This window comes from Dama dama, chromosome X, assembly GCF_033118175.1.
Source record: "Dama dama isolate Ldn47 chromosome X, ASM3311817v1, whole genome shotgun sequence".
NCBI lineage: Eukaryota > Metazoa > Chordata > Mammalia > Artiodactyla > Cervidae > Dama > Dama dama.
The window spans coordinates 126,443,896-126,456,209 of NC_083714.1; the positions used below are offsets into that span (position 1 = coordinate 126,443,896).

The window sequence follows — 12,314 nt, forward strand, 5'->3', positions numbered from 1 at the left end:
TCTCCCAAGGATGGGTAGGACTACCCTGGTGGCTCAGATGGTAAAGCTTCTGCCTACAATGTGGGAGACCAGGGTTCAATACCTGAGTTAGGAAGATCTCCTGGAGAAGGAAATGGCAACCCACTCTAGAATTCTTGCCTGGAAAATCCCATGGACGGAGGAACCTGGTAGGTTGCAGTCCATGGGGTCGCAAAGAGTCCGACACGACTGAGCGACTTCACTTTTCTCTTTCAAGGATGGGTGAGTGAGTGATACTGACATTGGCTGGGCTTCTTGGGTGGCTCTAGTGGTTAAGAGCCCGCTTGACAATGCAGGAGGTGTAAGAGATAGGGGTTAGATCCCTGGGTTGGAAAGATTCTCTGGACAAGGGTATGGCAACCCACTCCAGTATTCTTGCCTGGAGAATCCCATGGACAGAGAGCCTTGTGGGCTATAGTCCATAGGGTCGCAAGAGTCCAACACAACTGAGGGACTGAGCACAGTACCACCTATGAGGAGAGGGGGCATACCATCTTTGAGGGGAGGGGGCATATCACCTATGAGGGGAGGGGATGTACCACCTGTGAGGAGAGGGGGAGTACCACTGGGAGGGGGCGTACCACCTATGGCAGAGGGACGTGTGTTTTCTTGACACTGAGTGTTAGGTGTTGACTTGGTTGGGATGTAAGTGATTAAGCTTTCTTTTGTCTAAGGTCCCAAGTCTCCATTCCCACACACATGATGAGTGAAAATGTTAATGGAGGACAGAACCTTTTATGGAAAAAACTGCTCTTTGCTCGCCTTACTAAGCCTCTATAAGCTTGGCGGCATTAACAAGCAGAGAATGTTCCTTTGGAGTAGAATCTTGGGGGAGTCATAATTATCAAGGCTATCGTAGATAGCCACAAGCAGGCTCAGGCTCACTTCATTTCGCGTTAAGAAAGCGTTATGGCGGGGGGGCAGAGTGGAAGGAGGGGAGCAAGGGATGGTAGTGAGTAGTGGAACTGTGGGGAAACCTTACTGATTTGAGGTGCCACCGGAATCCCTGTGGCCTCAACTTATCCGCCATGTTTTCTTGCAATTTTTCCAACCAGCTACCTCAGCGGCCACCGTCGTTGCCATCACAACTCCAGCTGCCGTTAACCATGAACTCTCGCGAGACACGATCACGGGCCGAGACAAGGGCCAGGGTGAAGAGAGCGAAGGTTGCCATGGTGGACAAGCAGAGCCTAGTGAAAGTTTTTTTCCTGAATGATGACCAACAATGGGAAATTCTAGGCAAGGGACATGTCTCCACTATTTATGTGGAACACCTTCAGGGCATGTGTCTGCTAGTTCGATCTGAACCTAACGGCTTACAGATCTTGGAGTCAATGATAAATCCAGACACACCCTATCAGAGACGACAAGGGACATTAATTGTTTGGTCTGAAGCTGAGAACCATGGTATGGCGATAAGTTTCCCGGACGCAGCAAGTTGTCATGAGATATGGAAAGACATCTGCCAGGTTCAAGGTAAAGATCCATCTACCAATATCACACATGACACCTTAGTTGAATCCGAAGATGAGACATTGGATGACATGGCAGAGACTGATGAAGTGCTTGAGCTGCCTAACTGTGAACTGGGTAATCTTGACCAGATTGCTCACTTAATTGCCTCAGCTCTCACCTCATCTCTGCGTAAGGAAAGGCTGGTTCTGTTATTGGCAAATGAGGACTTTATTAAAAATTTACTGCAATTGTTCCACATTTGTGAGGACCTGGAGGATACTGAAAGCTTACATGATCTGCATGACATTGTTAAAGGGATGTTATTTCTCAACAAGGCATCTCTGCTTGAGATCCTCTTTTCTGATAAGTATATCATGGATGTGGTGGGATGCCTTGAATATGACCCTGCCTTGGCTCAGCCAAAAAGGCATAGAGAATTCTTAACCCAAAAAGTGAAGTTCAAAGAAGTTATACCAATAATAGACCATGAACTTCTGCAAAAAATACATCAGACATACAGGGTACAGTACATTCACGACATCCTTTTTCCTATCCCATCTATATTTGAAGAGAATTTTCTTTCTGCTCTTACAACTTTTATTTTATTAAACAAGGCTGCAATAATCAGTATGCTGCAGGAAGATGATAAGTTTTTGTCCACCATTTTTGCACAGTTAAGGGATAAGACTACAGATGATGATACACGGCGTGAACTGTTATTTTTTTTCAAGGAATTCTGTGCATTTTCTCAGACATTACATTCTGAAAACAAGGATGCACTATTCAAAACAGTGACAGAACTGGGAATTCTTCCTGCTCTTAAAATTTTAATGAGTATGAATGACTTGCAAATAAGGTCAACTGCTACTGATATATTTACTTATCTGGTAGAGTATAGTCCATCCACGGTTCGAGAATTTATAATAGAAGACCGACATAGTGAAGACAGCATCCTTTTCATTAATTTAGTAATTCAACAAATATTCTGTGATACTGACCCTGAGCTAGCAAGTGCTTTTCATTTAATGGGAATTCTTCGTGCCCTGCTTGATCCAAATAACATGACAACATCATCTAGTCACTGTGAAAAAAGTGAATTTCTACATTTCTTCTGTAAGCATTGTATGCATAATTTCTTAGCACCACTTTTGTCAACTACTTCAGAATATATACGTGACAAGGATAATATAGTTGGATCTGACGAAAACAACAAAAACTCTCTCAATAATTACCACACAGCACAGCTGCTTGCCCTAATTTTAGATCTGCTTTCATTTTGTGTGCAACATCATGCATATTACATGAAAAAATATATTTTGAACAAAGACTTGCTAAGAAAAGTCTTGATCTTGTTAAATTCAAAGCACACTTTTCTAATCTTGTGTGCTCTTCGTTTTATGAGAAGGATGATTGGCCTTAGAGATGAGCTTTTAAATCGTTATATCATCAAGGGAAATTTTTTTGAGCCAGTTGTAAATGCTCTTCTAAAGAATGGAACTCGGTACAATATGTTGAATTCAGCTATTGTTGAACTGTTTGACTACATAAGAACGGAAAACATCAAATCTCTTGTTGCCCATATAGTTGAAAAGTTTTATGCAACACTTAAGTCAATTGAATATGTTCAGACATTCAAAGGATTGAAGGTGAAATATGAGCAAGAGAAAGAGCGGCAAAATCAAGTAGGGAAGAATTTGTGTTCTGTATTGTATAGTAAAGTATTTTGCAGAGGTTCCAGTGTCATAGAGGAGGAGGAGGAAATGAGTATTATTGAAAATATAAAGGAAGAAGCAGTTAATCCACCACCGGAAAGTGATTTTGAAGATTATTTTGAGACTAAAAAAACAAAAGAAAATGAAGACAAGGTAGATATTCCCTCCAAAACATCTTTTGATGACTTCAAATTTACTTCATCCCATTCTGCTGATGCTGCTGATGGAGCAAGTAACCCAAACCGCAGAAGCGTGATTTGCTTAGTGGATTATTCAGATGATGAAGAAGAAGAGGAAGATGAAACACCTCCCAGCAAAAGACCACATCTTAGCCCATAAAGTCTTTATGGAAAACCCATTACATTACTAAATTCTGGTAAAACTTTGTAACATTTGCTGAAGAGTCTGAATCCAAAGCTTCCATATATACACACATGTATTTAATAAATAGCAAAGATGTTTGTTGTTATTATCATCTAGGAGAATTTAGTTCTGTAAAAAATCAAATTTCAGGGTTGATAATCTAAATGTATTTCTGTTTCAAGAGTATATACGAGACATAGCTATTAACAGTGCAGTTGCAAAGCTTGTAACATCATTTGCCCAGTGGTTCTGGCTATGGTTTTCTTTTTTCAGTTCCTTCTTTGAAATAAAAATGTATGTTTATGTGGAAAATACAGTCAACTGTAATAAAAAGTAAAGCTATTCACTTTTCTGTGAAGATTTGACAAAAAAAATCAGTCTTATGAATAATTAGAGGGAAGTGACTTTTGGTGTGTATTTTCATGAAAATAAAGGAAGCTGGATTCAAAATGTTCAGTTGTTGCTATAATTTTTTGTCTGGTTAGATGGGATGCAAAGAATTGGTCCAGTAGTAGTGTAAAAGACCTTGGGAGTGGTTAGAAAAAGCAAATGCTTTCAGCTGCCTAAATTGTGAAAGATACTTGGAAGTCATTTCCTGAGTCATGAATAAACTTGTGTCTGTCTCCAGAGCAGTAAGTAACTTTAAAAAAAAATAAAAAAAGTATTTATTTATTTGTTGACTGCTCTGGGTCTTTGTCACTGCACTTGCTTTCTCTTGTTGAAGTGAGCAGAGGCTGCTGTGCACAGGCTTCTCACTGTGGTGGCCTCTTGTTACAGAGCAAGGGCTCTGGGGCCTGCAGGCTCTGTAGTTGTGGCTCATGGGCTTAGCTGCTCTGAGGTATGTGGAATCTTCCCGGACAAGGGATCAAACTGGTGTCCCATGCATTGCAAGGTGGACTCCCAACCACTGGTAACTTTTAAAGTGTAACTTACAAAGACTAACATACCAAAAAATAGTGCTGAATGATGTGGCACTTAATATCTACAAACCATTTTGCACAGTTTTTAAAGAAAAAGTTACTTAAGTGTTAGATTACACATACGATACCTGAAGTTTTTTCTGTAAATGAATGGGTTTAACATGAAAGGTGCTTTATTAAAGAACTGATTGCAAGTGAATTTATACCAGTAAGATGTAACAGAGTTAAAAGGTGCTTTTTTTTTTTTTTTTTTTTTTTAGAGTGGAATGTAAACTGGGTCCAATTTCCCTGGAATTGCTTGAAGCCGTTTGTCCTATTTGAAGATTTTAGAGTTAATTTTTATTATGACCATTGTTTGAACAAGATGATCTGTCTGTGTAGATATGAAGTATAGTTTTCCAGAAGACAGATATTTATCTTGTATTAAAAATACCACTGTACTTGTTTTGTACCATTTGCTGATATTTATGCTGATGCTGAAGCTGAAACTCCAGTACTTTGGCCACCTCATGCGAAGAGGTGACTCATTGGAAAAGACTCTGATGCTGGGAGGGATTGGGGGAAGGAGGAGAAGGGGACGACAGAGGATGAGATGGCTGGATGGCATCACCGACTCGGGTGTGGGTTTGGGTAGACTCCAGGAGTTAGTGATGGACAGGAAGGCCTGGTATGCTGCGATTCATGGGGTCGCAAAGAGTCGGACACGACTGAACAACTGAACTGAACTGAACTGAACTGATGCTGAACTATATACAATTCAGGAATTAAAAAGTGACCCTTTAATTCCAAAAATAAAAGAGACCATTTTAAAGTGCCAACAAGGGATACATCTTATGCAAAACTGAGAGATGTTAGTTACAAAGACAGAGTATTCCTAAAATAACAAATAATGATTTAATCATCAAATATAAAGGTTGCTGAAGTATGGACATGACCTCAGAAGATATAATCTGACATGACTGAGGATGTGACAATGGGGAAACTTCATTTTCACATCTCTCAAGCCAAGCTAGTTAAATGTTGTAATGCGATGATTCAGATTGTGAGTGCATGTCAAAAAAGGAAGTTTGTTTGAAGAGCATTTCATGTTTTCCTTCCCACTAGACTGTCATGGGGAATGTTCTCCATAGTACACACATTTGCATGCACGCATAAACTTTTGTTTGAAAAATATCCTTAACTCTATTTTGGTGGGAGAAGTTCCATTTCCTTAGCAGAACAGATACTCACAACCAGACAGAGAATAACAGTTCTTTGCTGCTTTCTCTGCTTATTCTCTTCCCTTCAGCTGGCCATAATGGGAGGTTAATAAAAAGTAAAAATAAAAACAAGGGGGAAAGAAGAAGAAAAGAAAAAAGGATAGGCATTCTCTCAGTGTAACCTCTGTGAGCCCTTTTCTAGTCTCAGCAACTTAATGTTAGGGAAACAACATGACAAGCAAAATGGTACAAAGGCAAATTGCCCATCAGATGGCAAAACCTACTATTAAGGGAACATTTAAGAGGGCAACAAAACAAAGAAGAGCAATCCTTACTGTCTGCACACTGAGTGCAAAATTGACCAAAATGTTCAGTCTCTGTAGATAGTGTGTGTGAGAGGATACCTTGTCAAAAATGTTTACTTTCATCTTTAAGTTTTTTAGAAATAATTTTAATAGGCCCCTTAAGTAGATTGTTTATAAAAAGAAGAAATAGTGTGGAATGGCCTTGTATTTAAAACGAAATTCAGGTGAGCATTTTTGAAGAGGTGCCCTGAATTTGTCAAGGTTTTGACTTTAGATATGTGACTCCCAGTCATTTTTATGGCTTAGTGACTTTCTAAACCCACCAACAAAGTGGGGTGATATAACAGATAAAGCAATAGCTTCATATTTAGACAGTCCTTGATGACAATGCAGACTCTGATTCTTACTAGTTCCAGGACCTTAGACAATTTACTTGTTTTCTCTTTCAACCACAATCTCTCCAACTTGCCTTAAAAATTAGAAACTATATATAAATTACCCAGAAAATATTTAGTATTCAAGAAATAACTTTCAAAACTCATTATTATCATCAGGTGTAGTATAATCATTTCCAAGAAGGGGGAGGATAAAGCCAGGTATAAGTACTTATATCAGAAGTTATGCCCATAAATCAATAATCCTATGTGCTATGATGCATTAAAATCTAATGAGTTCACTTCTGGTTGGCAGACAAGTCTACGTATATGTATCGTGCCTTACTGAGACACAACTGAAATAAGCGTAAAAGTAGACAGAAAAATAAACCTTCATAGCAATGAAGACACTCTAGTGGAGTGATGTCTGAGGTGTTAACAAAGATGTCAGGAGTGAAGGATGGGATTGAAATTAGAAAAGGAGGGAAAGTGGGAGGGCATTGAAGATTTGTGGTGAGTCACTGACCCTGTTCCCCTTTGTCTCAGCAACTTAATGTTTCCATGCCAGGAAACACTGTGGTAACTAGAATGGGTCCCTAGACAAGAACCCAGATGTCTTTGCCCTAAAGCAGTTGAGAGAACAGGCAAAGCTGGGGGCCTTTTATGAATGTGCTTGTCTCTTTGGGGTGTTGGAGGATCCAGGATGCTGAAAGCTTACCACCCAAAGGTGCAGGAGAGAGGCATATTAGTGCCTGGTTCCCACCTAGTAAGTACAATTTCAAGAGCACAAATGGAACCCCTGGAAAGAAAGTCTTTACAACTGGCAGACCTGTCAGGTAGTCCCAACACCAGTCAGGGAACACAGGTTGAGAATGCTAGCAGATCAGCCTTAAAGTTCCCAGTTCATGTTATAAAAACAGCGTAGTTCTTGCTCTGGAGTCTTTGCTGAGTGCAGTCAATCCAATTTTCTTGTTTGTCCATGTCACCATCATGGTGGTGTGACCTTAGTCCACCCCTTGGGATGACTGTGATTAGGAGCAGGAAGATGTCCAGAGGGGTATGTGTATCATGCCCTGCATCTCCTGAGAGGTCTCTCAGGAGGGTTAAGGGGGAGGTGTTCAGAGCTGCCTAGCTGGGGACGGCAGACCCAGCAGTTAGACTAAAAGTGCCTGCTAGAGTTTGAGAGAACTGCACCAGGATGTTTTCTTTGGGGAGGAAGTCTCCAGAGGCACTTCTTAACTACAGGACTTGTCAATGCCCCTCCCTCCCCTGTGCAATCCTGGGTGCTGGGTTGTTACTCTTCCTCCACCTCTACAATACTTAAGTGCCCCTTTCTGATGGCTGTAACTTTGCCCTTTTTTCTGCTCACTCCCCTACTCTCACCCAAACTTTTCATCTAGGAAGATCAGGTGTAAGAGGCATGGGACATTTGTATAAAACCAGAATTAAGTTTGAACCATGTAGATCCCATTTTTGCCTGGCTGCCACCATGGCTATACCAGCCAGGCTGGTCTGGGAAAAGAAATGTGTGTTATGCCAGGGAATGGTCAGGACAGAACCCTACAGTTTCAAAAGAGGCCTGTATAATCTCTCATCCCTTTAGTCCTGATTTAATGACCAAATTGCCTTACTCTGAAGTAGGGCTGCTCAGTCTCAACACTGTTGACATTAGGGGCCAGATCATTCATGGTCGTAGGAGGCTTTCCCGTGCATTGGCATGATATTTAGCAGCATTCCTGACATCTACTCACTAGAGACCAGCAGCACACCTTCAGCTATGGTGAGCAAAAACTATGCAGAACAAGCTAAATATTCCTCAAGGGGGCAAAATCACCCTTGACTGTGAACCTCTAGCCCAAATATGTGTGGAACTTGATTCAAGGGCTTCTCTTACTTTGTGGATGTTGAGTCCACATCCACTAGGCTGAGTCATCTTCTCTTTTTCCCTCTCCCTGAAAGAGCTCAGGACATACAAGGGTCAGGTGTATAACACACTTTCATAGAAAGAGAATGGACTTTACTTGGAAATACAGAGATCCCAGTTCTGCTTTTCATTACAAGTGTAATCACAGCATCTTATTTGACACCTCTAATCTCAGTTTTCATGAGAAACGCTGGGCTGGAAGAAGTACAAGCTGGAATTAAGATTGCCGGGAGAAATATCAATAACCTCAGATATGCAGATGACACCACCCTTATGGCTGAGTGTGAAGAGGAACTAAAAAGCCTCTTGATGAAAGTGAAAGAGGAGAGTGAAAAAGTTGGCTTAAAGCTCAACATTCAGAAAACTAAGACCATGGCAACTGGTCCCATCACCTCATGGGAAATAGATGGGGAGACAGTGGAAACAGTGTCAGACTTTATTTTTTTGGGCTCCAAAATCACTGCAGATGGTGACTGCAGCCATGAAATTAAAAGACACTTACTCCTTGGAAGGAAAATTATGACCAACCTAGACAGCATATTAAAAAGCAGAGACATTACTTTGCCAACAAAGGTCCGTCTGGTCAAGGCTATGGTTGTTCTAGTGGTCATGTATGGATGTGAGAGTTGGACTGTGAAGAAAGCTGAGCGCCGAAAAATTGATGCTTTTGAACTGTGGTGTTGGAGAAGACTCTTGAGAGTCCCTTGCACTGCAAGGAGATCCAACCAGTCCATCTTAAAGGAGATCAGTCCTGGGTGTTCATTGTAAGGACTGATGCTGAAGCTGAAACTCCAATACTTTGGCCACCTCATGCAAAGAGTTGACTCATTGGAAAAGACCCTGATGCTGGGAGGGATTGGGGGCAGGAGGAGAAGGGGACGACAAAGGCATCACCAACTCGATGGGCATGAGTTTGAGTAAACTCTGGGAGTTTGTGATGGACAGGGAGGCCTGGTGTGCTGCGATTCATGGGGTTGCAAAGAGTCAGACATGACTGAGCGACTGAACTGAACTGAATCTCAGTTTTCTTATCTGTAATTATGGCTAACCACCTTGTTATGACTGAATTGTGCACCGCCCCCCCCAAATTCATATGTTGAAATTCTAACTTCTGATATCTCATATGGGACTGCATTTGGAGATTTGGTCTTAGAGATTATTAAGTTAAAATGTGGTCATTGGGGTGGACCCAATTCCAGTATAACTGGTATCTTTAAAAGAAAGAAATCTGGACACGGGCATACATACAGAGGGAAGACTATGTGAAGACACGAGGAAAAGATGGCCATCCATAACACAAGCCAAGGAGACAGGCCTCTGAGGAAACCAACTCTGCTGACACTTGGTCTTAGACTTCTAGCCTTCAGAACTGAGAAAACAAACTTCTGTGGTTTAAGTCATTCAGTCTGTGGTACTTTATAATGGCAGCCTTAGCAAGCTAATACAAATATCTAATGGAAAGAAGTTTAGCAAAAATGAAAGAATGCATATCTTATGAACATCAGAGTTACAATAAAGAGTTTGAAAAATGAGATATGGCAATAGCTGTTCTTTACTGAGTATATATTATATGTCAAGCACATTTTCTTAGGCAATTTACCTAGATGATTTCTAGTTTTAACAGTAAACCTACAGGATTGATGTGATATCTTGAGACTGTACTTTGCAGAGAGGGAGAATGACTGAGTGAACTAAAGGGCCCCAGCCACTGCGCTCTGCAGCCACTGCCTCTTTTTCTCCCAGGTTATGCTTGCTAGGGACTGCTGCCAGCCAGTGGTGGGCACAGCATGAGTACTAAGCAGGCTTGCTCCTGGAAGAAGAGAAACTCCTCTGATCAGAGACTTTGACTTGAAGACTTTCTGAAGGCCTTCCTAAACATTCTTTAAACTGCATGGTGATCTTGGATGCTGCCATCATCCTGTCTCTCCTTCTCTTGATGTCAGAGTATGTTATGATCTGACAGCTCTCCCAACATCCTCTAACTTGCTCTCCATTGCCTCTCATTAACTTGTTCCCTAAAGAGATCCTTACATACTAGAGCCTCTCATGCTAACAGCTTCTTGGACTGGACTGACATAGTATGTATTTTGACTCTATTTTACAGGGAGAACAGGCACACAGAAGTGTGTTCCCAGAGTTGCATAACTAGTACTAGTGTGAGGGTATTCAGATACGATTATCTAACTCCATAGACTGATTCTTCTACATATTATAATGTGTCTTGAAATATATGGTGAAAGTACTTTAAACATTAAAACCATTATATGCACCTACCATGTAAAATATGTTTATTAATAATAAAGTAGAAATCTGAGATCAGCATCTCAGGTCTTTGAACAATCTTCACACATAAATAGTAACAATGTCCCTATTTCTGCTTTACCCACCCTTCAAAAGGTCATGCCAAGCTAACACTGCTTAAATTCTCCTCCACAAAACACAGCACTGTGCAAACCACTGTCATCACACTCACCACAGGACTTGCTAAAGAGGTGACTAGTGAAATTTTCCCTCTTGCCTCAGAAGTCAAGAGAGATAAAATAGCTAAATTTCACTGTGTGCTAAGTGCCAGGCTACTTAATTCTTTATTTGGGTGGTGGGACACATTGACATTAACAGTGGAGATCCATATCGCCACTTCACCTCATGCATTCACCCACACTAGAATTTAGTTGCTAATCTAAGAAAACTGGTAGACATACGGACATACTTGATGTACTGAGATTAAATTTCAGCCCCAATGAAAAACAGAGGCTGGAAATAGAAATTATGTCCAATTATATACAACTTGAAATTTAACTCCTTTTACATTTTAGAGTGTGTAGACTGAGTTTCCTAACCACTAGACTTGTATAAACTCATGTTCCTTTCTATCTTTCTATTGGGTTGTTTTCTTGTTTGTTTTTCTTTTATTGCTTTGCAAGGCATTTTTTCAGTTCTAATCTGGTAATTAGTTACCTTTAAATTGTAACATGCAGTTTATTTTACAAAGCCTAAATTTAATCAATCTATCCTTTCCTGGGATTATTAAAGGAAATTGGTTTATATGTATCATCTTTCCGTAGTATTGCACATGATTGCTGTTATACTATATTTGACACTTTTGGCTGTTTTTACTAGAAAGATTTTCATCTCCAAACTGTTGGAATCAGAAGCAAACCAAATTTGAGATACATTATTTCTTGCTCTCACTGCAATGACTTATCAATTATGGAGGTAGTATTTGGAGAACTCTGCCGAAAACTACTTTGGTTGGAGAGTTACTAGGGCAGCCCTTTAGGAAACAAGGACATATAAATGGGCTGAGGAGCCTGATTAGCTACTGAATAATATTGCATTGTTTTTGCTGTACACATTAGGTACCTGAATAATCTAAGATCTGTCGTTCCTGCAGTTTGCTCAGGAGCTCATCCTTATAAATTTGATGAACATGAATCTGGTGTTCAGTGGATTTTATATGACTATATTGCAGGAAGATTCTTTACCATCTAAGCCACCAGGAAAGCCCCAATATAGTCATAACAAATTCATATTATAGTTAGGTGTGTGTGTACATAACATGTATACTTTCTATGTATATATATAGATATTTACTCTTTGTCTTTTCCATTCTCCCTCCATTTCCTTGAGAATTATTTTATAGGAAATTCAACTGCCAATTCTTAGCCAAGCACTTTGAGTGAGATTGTCCCTACCTTATCACCAGCCCCAAGGATGTATTAGCTTATGTATTTCTTGACATTTGCCACTAATACTGAATAGATATACAAAAGAGACAAAGCAAATGAAATGCATACATTCTACGAATTCTATTCTCTTCTTTAATGAAATCTACATGAAAAGAATTTTTTTGCTGCTGGATGCAAATGAGCAATGTGCCACTTTTGGAGCTGGTGGAAGCCATAGTTTGAAAACAAGGGAAGAAACATACTACAGAAGAAACCAGCCTAAGCCCTAGATCAAGGTGCCCCTGAGCTTTATCTTTGGATTATCAAATAACCAGAGAAAATGTCTCCTTTGTATCAGTAATGTAAGCTGATTTTC

General features: G+C 40.3%; 1 protein-coding gene across 1 annotated transcript; it reads left to right on the forward strand.

The window, feature by feature from the left end:
• Positions 1–1,046: 1,046 nt before the first annotated feature.
• On the forward strand, positions 1,047–3,524 carry LOC133052871 (serine/threonine-protein phosphatase 4 regulatory subunit 3B-like). Its single transcript, XM_061137695.1, has 2 exons — positions 1,047–2,686; positions 2,852–3,524. The coding sequence occupies exons 1-2, from the start codon at positions 1,047–1,049 to the stop codon at positions 3,522–3,524; spliced, it is 2,313 nt and encodes a 770-aa protein (XP_060993678.1).
• Positions 3,525–12,314: the final 8,790 nt, after the last annotated feature.